At 35.7% G+C, this 22,056-nt stretch overlaps 2 protein-coding genes across 6 annotated transcripts; one reads left to right on the plus strand and one right to left on the minus strand.

Annotated features, from left to right (window-relative positions):
- The first annotated feature begins 234 nt into the window (after positions 1 to 234).
- On the plus strand, positions 235 to 10,795 carry LOC116195892. Of its 5 annotated transcripts, XM_031525290.1 has the most exons (11): positions 237 to 415; positions 1,520 to 2,464; positions 4,463 to 5,087; positions 5,188 to 5,277; positions 5,869 to 6,063; positions 8,235 to 8,335; positions 8,757 to 8,853; positions 8,980 to 9,078; positions 9,218 to 9,354; positions 9,821 to 10,085; positions 10,238 to 10,795. In XM_031525290.1, exons 2-9 carry the CDS (start codon positions 1,527 to 1,529, stop codon positions 9,278 to 9,280), a joined length of 2,208 nt encoding a protein of 735 aa, XP_031381150.1. In that variant the 5' UTR covers positions 237 to 415; positions 1,520 to 1,526; the 3' UTR covers positions 9,281 to 9,354; positions 9,821 to 10,085; positions 10,238 to 10,795. The 5 variants fall into 5 exon arrangements, with proteins under 5 accessions (XP_031381153.1, XP_031381151.1, XP_031381152.1 ...); XM_031525293.1 differs by lacking the exon at positions 10,238 to 10,795 and having other exon boundaries at positions 235 to 415; positions 4,472 to 5,087; positions 9,821 to 10,164; XM_031525291.1 differs by lacking the exon at positions 9,821 to 10,085 and having other exon boundaries at positions 236 to 415.
- A 5,437-nt stretch (positions 10,796 to 16,232) lies between these two features.
- On the minus strand, positions 16,233 to 21,353 carry LOC116196850 (3-ketoacyl-CoA thiolase 2, peroxisomal). Its single transcript, XM_031526765.1, has 14 exons — positions 21,129 to 21,353; positions 20,184 to 20,260; positions 20,002 to 20,086; positions 19,705 to 19,831; positions 19,501 to 19,599; positions 19,350 to 19,417; positions 19,140 to 19,247; positions 18,975 to 19,052; positions 18,747 to 18,879; positions 18,555 to 18,651; positions 17,767 to 17,890; positions 17,541 to 17,649; positions 16,933 to 17,016; positions 16,233 to 16,534 (listed from the first exon to the last, which is right to left on the minus strand). The coding sequence occupies exons 1-14, from the start codon at positions 21,219 to 21,221 to the stop codon at positions 16,422 to 16,424; spliced, it is 1,395 nt and encodes a 464-aa protein (XP_031382625.1). The 5' UTR covers positions 21,222 to 21,353; the 3' UTR covers positions 16,233 to 16,421.
- Between the last annotated feature and the right edge of the window lie 703 nt (positions 21,354 to 22,056).

Here is a 22,056-nt window from a genome sequence, read left to right on the forward strand (position 1 = left end):
AGATGTGAATAACAACTTTCGCGAATTGAGCTTTTGTTGAGTGCAATCGCAACTCGTGAATTCTTGAACGTCTCTTGAGCTACAGACCGTTGTGGTTGATTTTCAGGCATTGGGCTCCTTCGATGTAATCCATCTTGCTATGGGCCGCACACTATACCCGAACCGAAAACGAACGGACCTATCCGACCCGGTTCATTTCTACCCGGATGCTACTATGGTATCGTCGGCAACTGAGTGATTGGCGAGGTTTCTTTCTGCAGAAGGAGCAAATCCTCCACTCCAACTCTTAAAAGTTCAAATTTAGGGCTTTGTTGATCGATTCCTCTACTCGAATCGAGGTGGTCTTCCGGTGATTGCCTCTCATCGCTTTCCTTGCCTTCTGCACGATTTCGCGTGCCCCTAGTTCAGGAACCAGGTCAAATTCCGACATTCTGATGGTGTTCTTCTCGTTCCATTTGCTGTGTTGTTCACTCTCCAATCACTCTGCTTTCTTCACAAAATTTCAGCTTCTTTTTTTTTAATATATATATCATGAGTAGATTCAGGGCTGATTTTTTTTATCTGGTGATGCATTCGGAGTTCTGGGTTCAGAATCTTTCGACGATTGATGGTTGTTCTGGCCGGTGTTGTTTGTTTAATCTGATGTCCTATGTAGTTCTTTAGATGTAATCAGGAAATTTTTTGGCTTCAGCCCATTTCGTTGTACGTTGGTCGCTGTCTGTGTTTCTTTATATAGTAAAGCATCTGTTGTTTGCGATCGGGGTGGCAGTTCTTGATTTGATCTGGTCAATCTGAAAATACATGGGTTGTGACTGAGGTGCTTCCTGTATAGGGTTAACAGTTATGTTAACCTTTGGCCTAGAGTAGTTATTGCTTGATAATGCAAAGAAAATCGGCTAGCAGAATTTCACTGTTAAAGTCGCACTTTCTTTGATCGGGTGTATGAGGTTCTCAATCATCGTTAGTTGTTGTAGATTAACATGGACGTACTGTCATTAAAATTTATCTTTCTGTGACAAGAACGTTTTTTGGTTGCTATGAAGAGAAAAATGGTTTAACTTTAAAAGTAAGTTATGGGACTTTAGCTATTTACTTGTCGGGAGCTGCTCTTTTAAGTCAGAAAGTTTATAAAATTTTATGTGCTGCTTGCTGCATCCTGATTCTTGCATATTCATTTGGAAGTTCCAAATCTTTTGTTGTTAACTGGAATTGTTTGTAATTGCGTCCGTTGAATGCAAATATGATAGTATGTTAAATTTTTATCTCGACACATTGATTTGTACCTGATGAGTCTCATGGTGACAGGAACAAAGTATATGACCGCAACTTCTCTCTGACATTTATCTTCTGCACTTGATCATCACTTTCATCACATTTTTATTTCTGAATTGGCACTTTGACTTCCACGGGAATTTGAAAGTACAAGTTTGAGCAATTACGAGTGCACCGTCTTCGCAAACCCCATATTTCAGTAATTTATGTCGTTGAAGCATATTTTTATTTTCCTTTTATCTTCCAGAGGAACTATGGATGACATGGACATCGATCACGTTGTGGAAGTTCCTGATACTCCTGAGAGGTTTATTTCACGAAGTGGGAACCACAACAATCTCTCACCATTAGCTGAATTGGTGGAAATTCCGGATTCTGTTGATAGATGTTCTCATCAATGGACAAGGGACAAGGGCATGGGTAGAATAGCAAATGGAATGGGGCAGAACAGAAGGCCGTCCATACGTCCTCCTAAAAGGATTGGCCTTATCAATGAATCTGTGAACTGTAGTAGCCCCATTATTATATCTCCCTCAGACAATTCATGTACAGCGGGGCCTCACTCATCTAGGAATCTACAAATAGACAGGAGCTCCGAGAATGAACAGAGGCGCACTTTGGGGGGCCTTGATATGGATGGTGCAGGAGCTACTTCTAGTGGATGTTCGTATAAATTATTTGCTTGTCCCAGAAAGGATGCTGCAATAAATTCTATGGGGAGAACTGGGGAGGATTCTTGCTACCTTCCAAAGTCAGTCCAGACATTTGGCAAACCTTGCAGGGGTGAGGAGAAAGCAAATGGAAGCACATGTAATGCTACTTGTTCTTCTGCGCTTCGTGGAAAAGGAATAGATTTTTCAGATGTTTCCATTGACAAATCTCCCAAAAAATTACCTCAACTCTCTCGCAATGTGTCATCACCGAGAGTTGCTGGGCATAAGAGGTTGGTCCGGAATGGCTGTATTTCTCCACATAATATCGCATCAAGAGTGAAAGAATTAGTTGTAAAAAATAGTTCCAGTGGTCCTGGACAGATGAGTAACGAGGTTTCCAATGGTTCACCATCATGCACTCAGTTGGATGAAATAGTAGCTGAAGAGGACAACCGTGCCAGAATCAAAGGGAAAGGGGTACTATTACATCCTCGCACGTCAAAAGAGCATGAGACAAATCTTCTCAATATGTCCACCAGGTCAAACTTGATTCCCCTTTATAGTCTAAAATAATTTGTTCTTTTCCCCCCCATTTTCTGAGCAAATTTCTAGTGGCTTTATTCTTCGTCTGTATTGTTTTTATCTTCTAAAATTAATGTATTAGCTTTGAGAGGGAATGTACCTATTTATGCCACATTTGATTCGCTGTCTTCAGTATTGATCTTCTTAGCTTGGGTTCTATCCCGAATTACTCCTCCCTTTCTGCACATTATAAGAAGCTTGTCCTCTGATCTGCTTCCTGCTGTGTGGCATCTCATCTTGACACCATTCTTAATACCTATCCTTTTATCTTCTAGCTGATAAGAGGAAATCCATTTCCTACTCCAATTAGGATGAGGGAGTTCTTCGGAATTTGACCAAGTGTAAATAGCATAGATTATTCAGTGGATAAAATATGCATTGAATGCAAAGGGCCATGCGATATATTTTGTTTGGGAGAAGGGAATGAATTATATTCCCTTAATGATGAGTCCTAAGTTTTCTTGTCCCTTTTTTTCCTGGTTTATTTAAAATATATATTAGTTGATGTAGCAAAATTATGGCTCGAGTACATGGAACCCAGTGGAAGCGGAATTTGCTACAGAATGCCCTTCACTGCCAAATTACCTTATTCTTTTAGTACCTTTTCTGTGCATGACTGTATAAAGGGGTGGTGGTTGTGATTCAGTTCCTAGAGTAGCTTTTTGCAGTTTTCTGACTAAAACTCTTGAGATTATTTCAGGTCTATGAGGAAACTGTAATTAAAGACTTTTAATGAGAAGTGGAAAAGTTTTAATATTTTACATTAAAAAAAAAGAACTATTTTATTTCATGCACTAGTTCTCCAGAAATAGATCAGTAACGAGGATTAAATTCATATTTCTCCATTGGTTGTTAGGCATTGGCAACTTGAGTGACCAAGTAAAATCGGGGCCTGCAATCTGACCAGATGCTATCTATACAACCAATGTATGTCCTTTAGCCGTTATGGCCCGATTACCAATTGGATTGTAATTTGGTTATGTTTTGGTTTGAGCGAACTGCAAATTGGGAGTCATCTATTATTTGGGCATATGCTGTCCAACTAGATAGCAAGTACCATAAAGCCATGAAAGGTGGATGGGATTGTGCGTGTAGATCATGCATTCTCCATGGGAATTTGGGATTAACTGTATAGTCCAAAGTGAACAGAGGAGATGCTTTTAGGGTTTGATGGGAAAAGAGCCTTGATAGATCATTGTCAATTGTTCCAGCTGATGCTTGATGCTTTGTTTGTTTCTTTGTTTTCCATTTCTTCTCTGCTGCTTCATCCTCAACCCCAAAACCACATGCCACACCCCCCAAACTCCAGTCCACACCAAAATTTCTCACTGATAGTTCTCCATGATATTACCTGGGCAAGTGTTTTTGCTGACGTAACAACTTGGATGTCACTCCACCTGTATGTTTTGCATGCATATTTTTAGGAGCTTAAAATGTGCAAAAGGTCGGGCCATCTTTTAAGATGCAAAATTGGTGTAATATTTTAATTATCCTTACGTTTGATGCGCTTTTGGTGACACTGATTTTAAAACTGGACTTGGTTTTTAAGAGTAAGTGACCTTCACCTACAGTCTGGTTCAAGATGATGAAAACAGATATACTAAGTTTTGAAGTTGGATGAATTTAAATCCAATCAGTTCTGCATGATGACCTGTCCAACTAGATTAAATTCAACTAATAAGCACCCTAAAGTTTTGAACATAGAGCATGCACAGGAAATCTCGTAAAGTGATCTTGCCTTTTTATTTCTCTTAGTAGTTGTGAGTAAAGTTATTTGGTAGAGCTTAAGGTTAATCATCGCATTTAATATAAGTCTGCTTGTGTGTAATGATGACCACATGGTTTTATAAGGGCAAAGCGCGATCAAGTTAGTTAACTATCCCACCAGCGAATTTTACAGCTCGTTGGGAGGGGTCGATAATGGTACCTTACCTAATATTGTTTACCATATGCAGTACCTGCAGAAATCCTACTATTAGAAGTGATGAGGAGTATAAAGGAACTGCTAATGCTTCTGTGGATGATTTTACTGGATATGAAAGTCAAGGTGGCTGGAGAAGCACGCGCTATCAACTGAGAAGTGGCAGAGCTGGAAATGCTGCGAGTAAATGTGATAATGTTGTTGAGAAAAGAAACCACCATTATGAAAGTAAAAGCAGCAGTAGTGGTAGATCTAATTTTGCTGGAGAAGCTGCTTCAAGGCATGTATCTGATGTCCACAGAGTCGATGGGCGGCAGCATTTCGCAAATATTCCAATTAGAAGTCAAAACCGAAGGGCATCTATTTCTAGAGGTGATGCCAGGTCTTCTAGGTTAGGTTCTGAGGACTCAGAAGTTATGTTTGCTGCCTCATCTGAAGAATCACCTGATTCATCATCAGTCAGACTCCAGAATCGCCGACAGAGGCGGGTTTTAGATTCTGTCATTGAAATTAATGAGTCTTCACCTGAGGTGGGATATTCTTGCCCCCGAAATGTGGATCTTGTTGGCAGTCCTGACAGAGAGGCTAGAGTCAGACAACTGGAAGCAGATGAGATGCTTGCTCGTGAACTTCAAGAACAGTTATATAATGAATCACCGGTAACTTTTTTGTTATTCTGGATTCTGACCTTTTTCCCCCCCACCTCTCCCCTTCTAGAGGTGCTTTATTTGCTAATCTTGTGGGCACTTCATTTTGCAGCAGATGGAATTGGTAGCACAGATGCGACAACAAGGGGAACAAAATCATACTTCTTCTACTTCAAGTTTAAGTCATCCGTCTCCTGTTCATGTAAGTAAATTTATTTATTTGAGTAAATCATACAAATCGAGGTAGGATTTTTCTTGAGAACAAGAATTTCTTCCTCTAATTTGCTTCTTTTTTGAATTTCTACACCTTTTAGCATTATAACAAATTTTGAAAGTGTAATACTTTAGCAGCACCTTCGCTTGGGCAAGCACCTTTCGTGGCGCCTAGCGCCTTGGTCAATAGACGCCCTTAGCGCACCTAATGCCTTTTAAAACACCGGTCTTCTTAGGTGCAAAATATTTGAAGAAAATCAAATGCAGGACATAACTTTGTGTAAAGCCATATTTGTGGTTACGTGACAAATGGATTACATAGATTATAATGTTGGGATATTGCATGTCTTTTCCATTTGGTCATACCAAACATGCCAATCATTACAGGTCTTCATGCATTTTATGATGCTGTGAATGTTAAAGATGACATCTTTTGAAATCATATAAAAATGGAGCAGTGTATTTGCTCTTTTCTAATGTTCTGATGTTCTAGAAATATGCTGTGTATCTGAATATGTGAATTGGAAGGCATCAACTGTTGTCTTTTCCTAACGATAGCTCATATTGCATGTGGATTCAGAGAAGCACAAGAGTGACTCGCTTACAGAGACAGCTCCTGCCTCGTTCCTCTCGAAACTCTGTAAATAGGAGAGGACGAGCTACTAACGAGCCAATGAGAATTCAACCATCAAGGAGGGGAAGCTTCAGGCGCTCATCTACGCTGCTATCTAGGGAGAGGGGTTTTCACTTTCCATTAGATATGGATCTTGACATGGTAATTCTTATAAGCGTCTCAAATTAATTTCCATAAATTTCCCCTGGCATAAAATTGAGTTAATAAAAGAGCATACATCTTTATGGTCCATTATTCTGAAAAACGCATAAGCCTGAGGTTTATTTGATGGTTTTGTAAATATATGAGAGATTCCTTTCGAGCAGTTATTATTTGGGAAATAGATAGCAATGGTTCTAAAAGTTTGTCATTTTTGGAGTTTTGAATCCTATAAGTTTGACTTTGTAAAAAACAGTCCTGAAACTTTTTAAAAAGTGATACATTTGGTCTATTCCGTAACCAACCGTTAATGGTCGCTGACGTGGACATAAGACCATTAAAAATAATCCTGGCTGGCCATCAATCGTACAAATGGACCATCCATCGCACGTCACGTCAATAATTCTTAAAGATTTAAAAAAAAAACCATAATAGATCAAATAAAAATTAGAAGAATGTAAAAAAATAAGAAAAAAATAGAAAAGTAAAAAGATTTGAAAATAAATAAAATTTAAAAATATTTTTGCTTTTTTTGTATAATATGGAAAAATCAGAAAAATGGAAAAATAATTTAAAATTTTTATAAAATAAGAAAAATATTTTAAGAAAGAAAATACAAAAATAAATCAGAAAATGAAAAAATAAATTGACATTTTTTATAAAAAAAAAATTAAAAAAGGACCCAGTCCTGACCTATTGGGGCTGGGATGTAGGAGGAAAGGACCAGAAAGGGGGAGTCCTTTCGGCCTCCCCTCCCTCCCAGCGAGGTCGATGGGGTCTCTGGTGCCTCCGGCAACCTCGCGGGAGGGAGGGGAGGCTGAAAGGGCTCCCCTAATCCGGACCTCCCCCACCACTGTTTCTCCCCATCTGTTGGGGGCTGGTCGTCCTTTTCTATTTTTTATTTTTATATTTTTTACATTTTTCTGATTCTTATTTGATTTTTATTTGATTTTGGTTAATTTTTCTTAATTTTTATTATTTTATAAAATGTCAGATTACTTTCCATTTTCTGAATATTTTGTATTTGCTTTTTTTACATATTTTTTTCTTATTTTTAAAATTTTAAAATATATTTCTTTTTTATGAATTTTTTCGATTTTTTCGTATATTATAAAAGATGCCAAAATATTTTTAAATTTTATTTAATGTTCAAATTCTTTTTTACTTTTTTATTTTTTATTTTTTTACATTTTTCTAATTTGTATTTTGATTTTTAGTTAATTTTATTCTATTTTTCTAAATTTATTTGGGTTTTTTTTATAAATCTTTAAGAATTATTGACATGGCGCGCAATGGTTGGTCCACGTGTACTGATTAACGGCTATCTAGGATTGTCCACTTCAGAGAATGTTAACGGCCGGTTGCGGAATGGACCAAATCTATCACTTTTCTAAACATTTTAGGACTTTTAGGACCATTGCTATCTTTGTCCCATTATTATTTTCAATGGTAGCACTAATTAAATTCTGATGATGATTTCTCTTGTGGGTGATTCACTTTTTATTACTGTGATGTTTCCCTAGAAAGGATGTTGACAACTTGTAGTAATAGACTAAGTTCGTAGAAGATTTTGATGTAGTTCTAGTTTTTCTCTCTATTCATAAACCAGCTACTGGTCTCCATGAGAATTGTAAGAACTGATGTACTATTTTAACATAGCCCGAAGAGGAACAATCAATAGAAATGCATAACTTATTAATTAAGCAGTAGAAATGCAGAGCCATAAAATAGGGATATAAGTTTTTAGTTAGTAAACATTTAGGTTGCTTATATATCCTTTTTGATAGTTAATCTGGCATGGTCCATTTTTACCTTATGTTTTGATAATTAATCTGGCATAGTTAATCCTTTCCATTTTGTTTATATATCCATATTCATGGCTTCACAGTTATATATTACAGGTGGTCAGAGATATTTGCAGGTATAGAAAGATATCTGTAGAATGATAAAAGTGGTCGATATAAAGTATTAGTGGTTCTTTTTATCTTGTTCAATTTTATATCCAATTCGACCTCCAACACCAAAACCTATGTGATTCATTTGGGGATTTATTTTTAGTATTATAATATTTCATGTTTTTATCTACTGTTTTATGTTGGCATAATATATACCTTGCTGTGTATATACACACTTTTGGTCATTTGACACTTGAATTTTCCATTTTGCTTTCTCAGAGAATCGATATATTAGAAGCACTGGAGGCTGCTATTGGGGACTTTGATGGTCTTGCAACATCCGCCAATAGCATTTTTCGAATGGAACGCGACTTTAATGAGTAAGATTGCAGCTTTCTGGCCCTCCTTACCCAAAACTATAAATAATCAATCAGCTTTATGTCTTGTTTTCAATTGATGACGACTAAATTATTATCCCTTGGTGCAATGAATTTATCTCTTGACATAGTCTAAATGAACAATGAAGCTGTCTGTCTTTCACATGGTGTACTAGTTAACCGAGGATATGATATCATTATTGACCTTAGTCTTGCGTGGTGTTGCTTATTGTTGGATGCTGTCTGGGAAAGTGAAAGGATAGTAATTGGCACTTCTTTTTCTCCCATTAAATGATGGATTTGGTTTTTTAATATTATAATTTTATCCAGACAAATTTCAATGAACTATTGGTCCTTGGATCAAAAACTTAAAAAAGTTTTGAAAGGAGCGATGGATATTCTAAAGAGTTTTTTCTGTTGGCAGAAATGATTATGAGATGCTGCTGGCGTTGGATGACGATGTTCGTCATGTTGGTACATCATCTACTCAAATAAATAGTTTGCCCGAGTCTAAAGTACAGGTAATATTCCAGGGATTATTAAAATGAAAATATAAAATATATGCTCACTTGTTGCAGCCTATTAATTTTTAATTTTGAGTTTGTAGGCTGAGATGGCATTTGATGTTTATTGCTTTTTTTGGGCAGGCCGATGTCTCAGAGGAAGCCTGTGCCATTTGTCTCGAAAACCCAAAGCTTGGAGAAACAATACGCCACCTCCCTTGTTTGCACAAATTTCACAAAGATGTGGGTGCTCTTTGGTCCTTTATGTGTGTATTCGTCATTGTGATGGAGAATTTGATGAAGCATCTGAATGGCTGCTCTTGGGATTTTAATTGTCTGTCTGCATATTTGTTTATTTATTTCATCTCTGGGAATTTTGCAGTGTATTGATCCATGGCTCAGCAGAAGTACATCGTGCCCTGTCTGCAAGTCATCCGTAGCTTGATTGTGCTTTGTTGGAGTCATCAACTTCAGCTGGTTTAGTCACAAATATTTGGAACGGCCAATCCTTTTACTCAGGTAGTATTTTCTCTCTGCGTCTTATAGATTGACGCTTGCATTATCCTTTCTCCATGTTTAATGAGTTCATTTTAGACATCAGTAAACAGCTTGCTTCTATGAGGTGGTTGTAGTTTGTTGTTGGTCCAACTATGAGGCATTAACCTTCCTTTTTTTTCATTTAGCCTTGAGAAACTATTTTGGAATCCATGTTTGTTCAGAAATTTCTCAGTTTCTCATGCATGTACAGTTTTGTTTGGTCTTTCACAGAATAAATTTCATGTCTATGTCTCCATTATGCAAGGAGGGGTTTTTCGGTATTGCAAGAAACGCAACTAAGTTGGTTGTTTTTCCACTCTAAACATCACGTGCCTGGTTTTTCATGCTTTTTATATAAAGTGGGCAAGAAATCATTAGAAGCCAAACGAAGCTTGGTTACACTGTTCCTTGAGTAATGATAGCGCCTTGTTCTGTCTTTTGCTTGCAGATTGGTCGAGTCAGTTGCGAATTTTGATGAACCTCATGCTTTTGTTAATATCCAATGTCTCCTGTATCTGGTGGCAGCATTTCAACTTGTAGATGCCTTGCTGTTGATTGTACTGTGACCAACCGTTGGAGCTAACCTTAGGAGTGCTTATTCGGCCCAGGCACTTATTTTGCACCCTTTTGGTGCCATTTATACCTTTAACGTCAGTCGGTTTATAAATCAGCTACATGATTCTCATGGGGCCATGTGTGAAACACAGTGGTTGGTAGGAGATCCTTTTCTCTGAACCTCCTGATCCTTTGCAAGAGTTGAACTACAATGATTTTATCTTCCGATTGCTCAAATTTCGTCTGTCGTTGTGAGTCTTGACACAAATCCTATGTGGTTGTGAGTCTCTGACACAATCGTGTTGGGTAGGTTGCGACGGATCCACATTTTAATCTGGCTTGAGTTCAAGTGTTGGTTCGAGCCCTAGGTTGCAAGCCACCAATTGGGCAAAGCTACAGCTCAAAGAGCCCTGGTCTTGTTCAGAGAGAGAAATTGACCCGATGTAGGTCATGAGCCACCCGTTGGGTGAATCCAGGCTTGGGATTATTGAGAAAGTCCATAAGAGAGGCGTCTACCCAATCAGTGGCTCGGGATCCTGGGCTGGGGTGCCAGCCCCATGAGTTTGGGAGCCTTGGGGAAGGAGGCTTGCAAGCTTCTTAGTGCCTATGGGTTTATCGAGGTTTTCAACTGAGTTCTCGAGGTCAGATCTGACTCATCTGAGGTTGCATCTAGATTTGGGGCCTCCGAGCCGACTGAGGCGGTTCAGGTGGCAGCACAGGTAAATTTCATCTTCCGCTTCATGTGAATCACAATGGAGGATGGCGGGTTAGAACGTGAGAATTTTCCATTTATGGAGTATGAGAAGACCATCTGTAATTGCAATTCTGATTCGGGGGGGAACAAAATAAAGAATTTGGTTTATGAATAGATCTGGAACGGAATCCAAATTTAAAGCCATAGGTGTGGGGCGCAAGGATCACTGGCTAAACCTAACGTAATTAAAACTCAGTAAACCTCGTTGTATAATTATTTGAGATGAAAATAAAAAAAAAAGGGAGAATTGAGTTAGTTTCTATTTAGAATATCAAATAATATATTCTCAAAATATTTTTCCAAAAATATGTTATTACAGAATTTCTTTTACTAATAATAGAATTTAGTAAATCTGCTCAATTAAGGAGAACAGCATCTGTACATTCAATATGGATCCCAAAACTAATTGGTGCAGCGACAGCAAAGTTTTATTATGGTATTATCAAGATTAAATAATGTAAAGTTTCGAACTGAAATCATTAGAATGTAAATGAGATAATAATATTAACTTGAAAATAACTAGAAATCATGACGGATGCCCTCGTAGAGAGTTTGTATCTTCGTTTGTATGGACAACAGAAGCATGATAGAAATCAGTTGAAAGTTTCTATCCGGTTTGCACTGCTTGATATCAAGAAGTCCAATATAATCTCAGATGATTCAAGTTTGATTCAAGACGGTCATTAAGGTTAAAGCTCTCCATATTGTGGATTTTTTTCCATTCATGATAAGGTTCCAATCTGAAACTCTTTTTTTTTTTTCATCCAGTTACATGGAAGCACATTGGTCTAGTATAGTAAATAGAAATCCTAATAGCTAATAAAAGGGCATAGGTAGTTCCACCACGAGTATTAAACCTGGAAGTTCTTAGTTGCCAGTTGAGAATGTATATAATTGCGTTATACCATCTGATAATTCGAGACCTTACTTAGAGAAAAAAGTACCAAATCATCTGAATCAACCAATGTCGGTAATAATATAGATCAATTTAATCTATATATATATATAATTATATCCCACCCCATTAAATAGGATTATTAAAAACCACAAACAAAAGATATAATCTATATTTACAACAAAAATTCAGTAAGTGTTAAAGAGAATGAAAAGAAAAATATACTATATAAACGTCAAGAGAGTGGTATATACACGTACTTTCTCTTTCTCTGTCTCTTGGTGGTAATAAGTAAGTGTTTTGTTTCTATAATTACATAATTTTGGTCATTTAAAACATATATATTCTAAAGACAATGGTATATGTACTTATATCAAAATAAAAAAGACAATGGTATATATATCTATGTATATATATAAAGTTCAATATAAGTGCATTAAATAGTGGGGTAATTGTAAATATATATACAATTAAATAAAATAACAAAATCAATATGTATGTTTTGAAAAAAAATATATATAAGTAAATAAAATAAATACATATGCTAATTCACACGAACCAAATAAAAAATAAGTATATATGTTCTGGAAATATATATACATGATAATCTATTTTGGTAATTATTTTTAATAATTATTAGTGGACAAGTGATTCTATAATTGTTTAGATATATAAAATTATATGTTTGTTAGTTTACTTAACTTTTATATTACCGAAATGTAATGCAACTTTTCACTTTATATAATTCTAGACATTTACTATAATTTTTAAATTCACATGATTTTTTTTTACAACAAAAACATCCTCACACACGTGCAAAGTAAACATGATTTATTATTAATATGATAAAATAAATAATGGAAGGTTTATAAATTTTTAAAAATACCTTATTATTGTTATTATATCTTTGCAAAGTTCATTGTTGTTTGTCGCTTTGAATATTTTCTTCATTTTCATATTTGCTATTATAAATTACAATAATATATGTTATGATTTAATTTTTATATATAATTATACATATTATTCTCAATTTGTCCACAATATTAAATAGGGTTAGAATAGTCAATACAAAAATAATGTTTAGTTTAATTCTTATTAAAAGTTATAAACAAAAGACATATTCTATATTCACAACAAAAATTCGACAAGTATTAAAGATAATTAAAATAAAAATATACTATATAAACCTCAAGAGTGTGGTATATGCAGGTACTTTCCCTTTCTCTATGTCTCTTGGTGGTAATAAGTTTTGTTTCTATAATTGCGTAATGTTGGACTTTTAAAACATATATATATATATATATATATATATATATATTCTAAAAGAATTTTTTTATTAAAATATATAATACAACGGTATAGATATCTATGTATATATATAAATTTTAATACAAGTGGATTAAATATATACAATTAATTCATATTGATAAAATATCTTTCAAATAATAAAATCATTATATATGTTCTAAAAAATACATATATAAAATAAATATACATTGTAATTCACACGAACCAAATAAAGTATAAGTGTATATTTTTTGGAAATATATATATAGACATTATGTATTTTGGTAATTATTTTTAATAATTATTAGTAGACAAGTGATCATATAATATTTTAGATATATAAAAATTATATATTTGTTATTTTATTTAATTTTTTATATTTCCGAAATGTAATGCACATTTTCACTTTATAATATAATTCTACACATTTTCTGTAATTAAAATTGAAAATTAAGTACATTTAGAAAAAAAAAATTCAGTTCTAGAGTTAACTAATTTTCTTTTTACAAATTCCTTTAAATCCTATCATGTTTCTATTTATATAATCATCATGGGATTTAAAAGAATTCACTTGTTATATTTTTTACTACAGAAACATCCTCGACTTGTAAAATAAACATGATTTATGAATAATATGATAAAATAAATAATGGGAGGTTTACAAATTTTTGAAAATACCTTATTATTGTTATTATATCTTTGCAAGTTCATTGCTCTTTGCTACATTCTATATTATTTTCATCTATGGTTGAAAAAAATTGTTCTAAATAGTAATAGATATTGCATAATAACCGTGAAAAGCACGGGCATATTACTAGTATACTTATATATATATATATGTATGTGTGTGTGTATTTATATATATGAAGAAAAAATTATACTTGCCATAGGAGGATGCACAAGTTGAAAAAAAGAAGAAGATATTTGTGGGATATTCCTTTATAATTTACTCCCGATTTTTTCTTTTTCTCCGTAGAGAGTTTGGTTTCTTTTTACTTGTGAGAGAGTGAAGAATGTAATTGTTCCATTTGAAAGGCAGTGAGAAATGTATTTACGTTCATTTCATATTTTGTATCGTTCCTTTTTTTTTTTCCCCCTTTTCGGCAACGAAAGGACTGAGGTAAAAAGTATATGCAGCTGTTGGGAGCACTTGCGAAAATCTTAAACTTAAGTGGGGTTAACTGGACTGGACCCCTATCCAAATATATAGATGATCCGCCCTCAATGTTCATTGAATATCCACGCATATGCAGCTTTTAGTACACACTGAAAAAGAAATTGAATAATAATTTATAAGACTCAGTCATACCTGTGGGATTACTAGATATGCACATAAATCCAATTATTTTTTAGAAAAAGACAGTTTTTTTTTACGTATACATCATGGTATCTGAAAGTCTAATGGATCCCAACTAATCCAGTTAAACAGAGTCGGTTTATTGAGGAATAAAGTTCTTCTAGTCAGAATTTTCTCCATTCACAAAACTCAAACTTTAGAATTTATTTAAGGAAAATAAGCGTCGAACCGTTTGAACTCACGTTGATCGAAAAAGACAGTTTTAATCGTCAATTTTGGAACTTTTGCCACTTTAGTTTTTTTTTTTTTAAATCTCATCCTCAGCCTTTTGTTCTTTTGCCACACTATTCTGAATGTTACTCTTTTTGTCAAGAATAATACTTTTTGTCCAATAAAATTATTCTTAATATTTAATTAGAATTTTTTTATATAAAAAAAACGAGAGAGAAAATGTAACAGGACGAGGGAGAGGGAAAGAAAAGGACCCGACTATGGGGGTGTGACGGGCTCTGAGGCCACGTCACCCCCTCCCCCTTTTTATATTTTTTTAAAGAATTTGTGGAGGTGGAGTCCTTGTCGGTGGCCACCTCCTCCACAATCAGGAGGTCACTGGCTTCCCCGAGTAGGGAATGGCGGTCGACAATGAGGCCATTGCCACCCCTTTCCGCTTTCCTTTTTTTTTTTTTAAATTTCAAAAAATTCTAATTATATATTAAAAATATCCTTTTTTAATTTTTTGACAGAAAAAATTATGTCCGGACTAAAGTGGTAAAAAAAAAACCATTGAGAATGAAATTAGTAAAAAGAAATCAAGAACTAAAAACATTCACAAAAAAAATATGAACATGATATGATTACCTTCATTTTTCTTATATTTTTTCATTTCTTTACTCGCAAATTCGTGTATTGGTATTTCCACTACAGACTTTCGCTAATTGTCTGCAGCTTAAATGCTTTCATCACCCTCTCATTCCCTAGAATAGGTTCACGATTTTCTTCTATTATTCCAATTTGCTTTATTGTTGAAATTGAAAAAAAATTATTTCGAAAATGCCATGTGAGCTCTTTTACAAAAAAAAATTGATTGAGATGATAATAAACAAAACATTCAATATTAAGAAAAATTAAAAAGATTAAAATGAAAAAAGTCGTGACAAAATTTTAAGGATCAAAATTAAAATTTTCTATAATAAAAAATTTTGACCAAAGGATAAAACATAAAAAGTAATCAAAGGTATATTGGATGAAAACAAATCAAGAGAAAAAATTATTCAAATAGAAAAATATTCAGAGATATAACATGTGCAGGACAAGAAAAATTAAAAAATGAACTAAAAACTTATAATTTTCCCTTAAAATCATAACCCAAGAACACCAACATTTTGGTTCCTTTCCAAATTTAGCCCACACTCTCGGGTAAATTCCGGAGTTAGTGAACTAAAATTGGAAGAATACCTTGGATTATTATTTTAACATATGAGCTAGATTTAAAACAAATAAACAAAAAAAGCGCATTAAAATTTTTACTTCATTATAATATGCCCATGAACTTCCCTTGCAATAAAAAAAATTATAAATGTCATGCTACGTGTTATTTCCTCTATAAAATTTTAAAAGAAGGGCTAAAATCAAAACAAGCATCAAAGGTTCTGACTATATATGGTATATCTTCCGAAAAAACTTTTCGTTAATCCAAAACTGCAATAAAAGAGATGATAAAAACGAAATATGCCGTATCTCACAATGGTGAAGACAAAAGAGTGGCTTTTCAGTTTCAGCACCATAAGACAGGGACAAAGGCAGACCCAAAAAATAACCGATCATCGTCTTTCGACTCGCAACTCCATCATGCTCGTCATGCTGAAGAATTTATTGCCAAGAACTTGACCAAACTGAAACCGACACCGGAGATAACTCATCAATCAACCAACCACGGAGAAAAATCTAATAGGATCTCCAAGCTTCAGCCTACAAATACATATACACGGACACACCATAAGGAAAGAGGATAAGAATGTGAGTTGCCACGCAACATATAATAATATGCATGAGGACGCATGACAAGAAATGCATACGTAACAAAGCAAATAGATATATGGGATTACAAAAGATGAATAGAGCAAATGGCCGCAAATAGAAAGGATAAAATAACGAATTTCCAGGACTTGTTCATGATCCTTGATAAATTTATTATTACAGGGCATGGCATTTTTTAATTATTGTATTATTTGATCGCTCGTAAGAGAAGACAACCGAGTCCCCTATTTTGCATCCTTGGACAAGAAGATGTTACTCTTCTCAACTGTCCTCGCATTGCAGAGTTCGTCAGCTGCGTCCCCTCTCTCAAAAACTGCTGCTGCCCCCATGCCCGTTCCTGCAAAGGATCCCATGATCTCGTTATATCCCATAATATCCCTAAAGTCGTCCAAGATCCTTATATGCTTTGATATGGTCCATTTGTGTCTTTTAACAGATTCAGAAATTAGAAAATCATGAATTATTACTTTCTAAAACTATCATCTATATATCCTCCTAACACTAGCAAATGTCACAGATGCAGTTTCCATTAGACATGTATCAGATGCAAGTGATTAAAGCACAACCAACAGGATCCTATTTGAAGAAGATTGCATCATTTCGCGGCCACAAGTGGCTTTTTTCTTCCTTAATCAATTGAAAACATTAACTTAGGACTTACATACGACTGATAATCCCCCAAACCAATAAAATCTCTAATCTTGATGGACAGAACAGAGAAGAAAGGAAACAAACCTATGCACATTGATACAACACCGAAGCGGCAGTCTTTTCCTCTACGCTTCATCTCATGCAGCAAAGTTGCAACACATCGGGCCCCTGCAACAGATGAATAAATTAAAGTTGAAATCCATTTATAACCAAGACAAGCAATGATGCACAAAAGTACCGAGTACTAATGATTCCACTCCAATAACAGAAGACTAAAAATTCACTTATGGTGACTGACCTTGGTCGAACAGAATACAACAGAAAAAGAAAGAGGGGGGGGGGGGGGGGGGGGGGGTTGGGAATTTCAGATCCGAACAAGTAAATAAGACACGGAGGAGACCTCATAATGGATAAGCAAAAGCATTAAATTCTCCCTCTTTGTTTTCTTTTGTAACCATCCTCACTCATCAGGACTAGAAAAGCACGGTGAATGGAGTGGGTATATAGTATCGAAGCGTTGATGCCACTATAACATCTCAAGGTGCCATCAACATGTATATATAATGCCACATAATTTACGACTCGATAAGTACCAAAGCTGATTTAGGGGCTTTGACTTTCATCATGTAAAAACTTAGGAGAGACACCACTCGACGCAAACAATCTGATATATAACATAGGTTAGACATTACCTGTTGCGCCCAACGGATGTCCAATAGCCATAGCACCTCCATTGACATTGATCTTTGCTGGATCAAGGCGTAGCTTGTTCCGGCAATAGACAAATTGAGATGCAAAAGCCTGCATAAATAAATATAGCTTTAAATTCAATATTCTCATGAATTATCCCAAAACAAAAGATTCTCATGATCTATGAAAAATTGGGTGATTAATTCCATAGATAATACTTAGCCTCACCTCATTTATCTCGAAAAGGTCGATATCATCAAGTTCAAGACCAGCAGACTTGACAGCTGCAGGAATTGCAACAGCCGGGCCAACACCCATAATGGCAGGGTCAACACCAACAGCAGCAAAAGTCCTGCATCATATCATACTCCATCAATTAGCTGCCTCTGCTATTATAGCAGAATCACATCCAATTTTTTTTTGGGGGATTATATGCGAGAACGATCCATGTCATCCCATGTTACACAAATTACATTTACTTAATTGGTCAAATTAAAGAAAAATATGGGTTGATATGCATATTTTAGTGGATTGATCCAACATAAATTAGGTAATCACATTGTCCTAACATTGCATGGCTACAAGAAGCACTGGAAAAACGAGAGAACAAGGAAAGGCTTAATGTGAAGCAGTTACCAAGAGGCCAATGCTGCCCAACCTTAGCAAATGTCAAACTCTCATCCACAAATGAGTTTTTAACAAACCTCTACTTCAACAATGATAATATTTTTTTCTTACCATGGATTGACAATAGTTGGGTCTGAGTAATCACAAATTATCAAAAAAATCGAAGCTGGACATTTGATGGTGCCAACCCAGTACAGTCAAGTGAGTACCCTATGTATCCCCCAGAGGGGGAAAAGATTCAGGTCCGCTGCGCTGTTAGCAGTGCTTTGAAAGACTAATGCGTAGTATGCATCAAATTTATACAAAGAGATGCATTAAAGTCATAAGTGCTCCAACCTGAAAATAAAAAAATAAAAAATTCATCTTTTGGTGCAAGAATTAAGATGTACCTGAAGACACCAAGAATCGGAAGTCCCTTGCGCATTGCAACACTCCTCTTCATAAGGAGAACAGCTCCAGCACCATCACTCACTTGACTTGAATTTCCTGTACAGAAGCATGGTACAATCTGTTTGCATATGCATACATATCCAATAGAAAAGCACATATTCCAAATACATATATATCTGAATGCCCATTACCAGCTGTGGTGGTGCCGTCTTTTTTAAAGACTGGCTTGAGCTTTGAGAGGTCTGATAGCGAAGCGTTTGGCCGAATCCCATCATCGACAGCGATTGTCACTGGTTTCTCGTCACCAGTTTTTGGGTCAACAATCTATAATGAGATCATATTAGCAAACAAGCAAGGATAACCTATAAGGGATGGCAAAAATGCCGAAAGGAACAGAACACAAGCGACTAGATTGCTACCTTGGTGGCCACAGGGATAATTTCATCTTTAAATCTGCCAGCAGCAGTAGCAGCTGCAGCCTTCCGGTGAGAGTCCAACTACGGTCAAGAATCTCCAAGATATCATCATATTGTCATATGTAGCATTGTTGCACATAGATAGGTGCTAACGAAAATGTCACTTACAGCAGCTTGATCCTGCTCTTGCCGTGTGACACCAAAACGATGTGCCACATTTTCAGAAGTAACACCCATAGGAAGAAGACAATCTTGAGCTTGGGCAAAGGCTTTTACCTAGATTCACAAGACAGTGAGAAAAAAGTATAAATAGGATAACACGGCATACAGGTGTACGTGCACATGTGTGTGTATGTGGGGGAGAGAGAGAGAGAGTACTTTTGGGTTGACCGATCCCTCCCAAGCCATTGGATTAGCAGTCATGGATTCGAGCCCCGCCCCAATGCCTGCGTTGGCAAAAACAAAATTGAAAGATGACAATGATTCCAAGGAATATTCTGGACATTTACAAACAAACATGGGTACTTACCAATATCATAGAACCCAGCTTTAATAGCTGCAGCTACATCGGCAACGGCCTGTAGACCAGATGAACATTGCCTGTTCACTGTTCGCACAGGCACAGTTTCTGATCCAACCAAACAGCATACACCAGTTAAGACAGAACATCATCCAAAGAAAAAGGAGAGAACATAGGAAGAGAGATATAGAGATGTCATGCAAAGATCTTTACCAGGGAAACCAGCATAGAATGCTGCCATCCTGCATTCACTTGCTCTTTGAGATCCAGGTGCCAACACTGTACCCACAACAATATCCCCAACTTCACTTGGATTCACATTCGTTTTCTCTATCAGGGCCTGCATTAAACCCATCAATTAGGACAAGATCTTCCTAGATTAGCATTGGCTCCCCATAAAAACAAACAAATAAATGTAAATGAACTAGAGAAAAACATTCCTCCAACTTCTCAGAGGTCATTAAGCGAGCAACACCCAAAAGCGTACTGATTCAGAAAATAAAACTTAACCTTCAAAACAGGTGCAAGCAGATCATCTGGGTAGGTGTCCTTGAATCCACCTCGCTTGGACTTGCAAAGTGCTGTGCGATATGCCCTGGATGAATAAGGACCCAGAAGAAAATCAATAAAACAAAATCAAGAAAGCTGAGAACAGAGAGCAGTCAACACGAACAGACTGGGAGAGAACTTACGCTACAATTACTACATCGTCCCCAAAGACGGAAGACCTTTGGTAAGCAGCACTATCACCAGCCAGACAAGCAGATGCCTGTTCCAAATCATAAGTAACATGCCTTTTTATTTGTTCCTTGTAGAATGAGAAAGAAATCTTTTTTCTCTTAAATTTTAATTTATTTTCTCATTTCCGAATGGGGATTCTTTTTTCTTTTTTTTTTTTCCATCGGTTCACTGTCACAATAATAAATAAGTTTTCTTTATAGAAATACCATATTATATAGAATTATATAGATATCAAACAAGAGTGGAAAAACAAGGAAAAGACAGAAAAGTTCTATTAAGATCCAATCCTTTGATCATTAAGAAACACAAAAAAAGGAGGGATCATTACAAGATATGATCTATCTCTATCTAATGTATCAATATGTTATTGAAAACAAAAAGAGAAATGCTTTATTCGTTTATTTCAGCAGAGCTGAAAACAGAACTGCAATAAATACTTCAGTTGAATTCAACAAATACCAATGTTAGTACAGCATCTATTAACAGGTACTATTCTCTCTCTCTCTCTCTCTCTATCAAGTAATCCACCTCAGCCAGAGCAAAATGACCAAGACTAATCGGGCCGAACACCAGTCGAGTAAATGCACAGAACCACACCACCAAAATTCAATCTTGCTCCTCTTCCATCAATTAAAAAAAAAATCAAAGCAAGGACAAGAAATTACAAATTTCAACTACAGAGAGTGAACTTCGCAGAGCCCTCCGATGAATGAAAGATAGACAACCAAAATCAATACAATCAAACCTCAACCCGGAAGCAAATTATCCTAATTCACCGGAACTCAGCTGCAAGAACCAGCTCCGATTCGCCAGGCGGAATCAAGAAACGATCAAATAACATCTAAACTCCAAGAGGAGAAGGGGAATCAGAGCGGAAGAAGAAAGGGAAGACTCACGGAAAGCGAGGTGGAATCGGTGGCGGCGTAGACGGAGGAAGAAGGGCGGAGGTGCTGGAGGAGGACTCTCTGTCGGTCGATCGCCTTGTCCATCTCTATCTAGTTTCTCTCACAAGGAGTCGCGGGAAGTGAAGAGGGAAGACGTCGGTGAGGTAATGGAGACGAAACGGATTGAGGAAGAAGAAGAAGGCGGAGACGTACAGCTAGCCAGCCTTCTCCATCTACACATATATATATATATATATATATATATATATATATGTATGTATGTATGTATGTATGACGTAGGGAAAGTGTGTCGGAGAGACAGATGAGATTTCACGAAAGTTGGCGGTATTTTATTATCTATACTTATCTAACTTATTAATAATTAATAATTTTACTATTTATCAGCATATTATCAATTAAATAATAATAATATGAAGAAGAGGAAAAAAAAGGGAAAATAATTAACACATATTATCAATCAATCCTTTTACCGGTTACTTTTCTTGGTGGGATTGGTCTTTGGTTGGACAATTGAGAGTGAGACGCTCATCAATCTTTTTGGGAAGTTCCACGTCATCCTATTAGTGAGAAAGGATATAACATCTCTCGAAAATTATTGGATGAGGTTTGAGCAAAAAAAAATTATTGGATGAACTAAGGCCGTCACGTCGTATATCGATCGCACTGGACTCATGTTGGTTACGAATAGAAAGTATGGATCGTGAATATAGGTCAACTATATAAATATATTTATTTATGATTGGGCTAGTTCGTACAAAGGATGGAGCAAAAAACCAATAGAGTTATTAAAGAGGTCCAGTGCAGTGTAGGTACTTTTACCTAACGATAAAAAAATTTCAAAATCGATACTTATAGTGGGACTATCTAGGCAATTTGTCTGCATAGTTAAACCATTAAGGAATTTTTTTTATTTAAATTT

This window comes from Punica granatum, chromosome 2 (genome assembly GCF_007655135.1).
Source record: "Punica granatum isolate Tunisia-2019 chromosome 2, ASM765513v2, whole genome shotgun sequence".
In the NCBI taxonomy this organism is placed as follows: Eukaryota; Viridiplantae; Streptophyta; class Magnoliopsida; order Myrtales; family Lythraceae; genus Punica; species Punica granatum.

What these genes read in the sequence shown, in the direction of transcription:
- LOC116195892 (XM_031525291.1), top strand. Translation starts at nt 1,527, where the DNA reads ATGGATGACATGGACATCGATCACGTTGTGGAAGTTCCTGATACTCCT. An exon ending in AGTTATATAATGAATCACCG is followed by an intron (nt 5,088 to 5,187) that starts GTAACTTTTTTG and finishes TTCATTTTGCAG; the next exon opens with CAGATGGAATTGGTAGCACA. An exon ending in TGCCCGAGTCTAAAGTACAG is followed by an intron (nt 8,854 to 8,979) that starts GTAATATTCCAG and finishes TTTTTTGGGCAG; the next exon opens with GCCGATGTCTCAGAGGAAGC.
- LOC116196850 (XM_031526765.1), bottom strand. Translation starts at nt 21,221, where the DNA reads ATGGACAAGGCGATCGACCGACAGAGAGTCCTCCTCCAGCACCTCCGC. An exon ending in TGCTTGCACCTGTTTTGAAG is followed by an intron (nt 19,832 to 20,001) that starts GTTAAGTTTTAT and finishes GGTTTAATGCAG; the next exon opens with GCCCTGATAGAGAAAACGAA. An exon ending in TTATCCCTGTGGCCACCAAG is followed by an intron (nt 18,880 to 18,974) that starts GTAGCAATCTAG and finishes ATCTCATTATAG; the next exon opens with ATTGTTGACCCAAAAACTGG.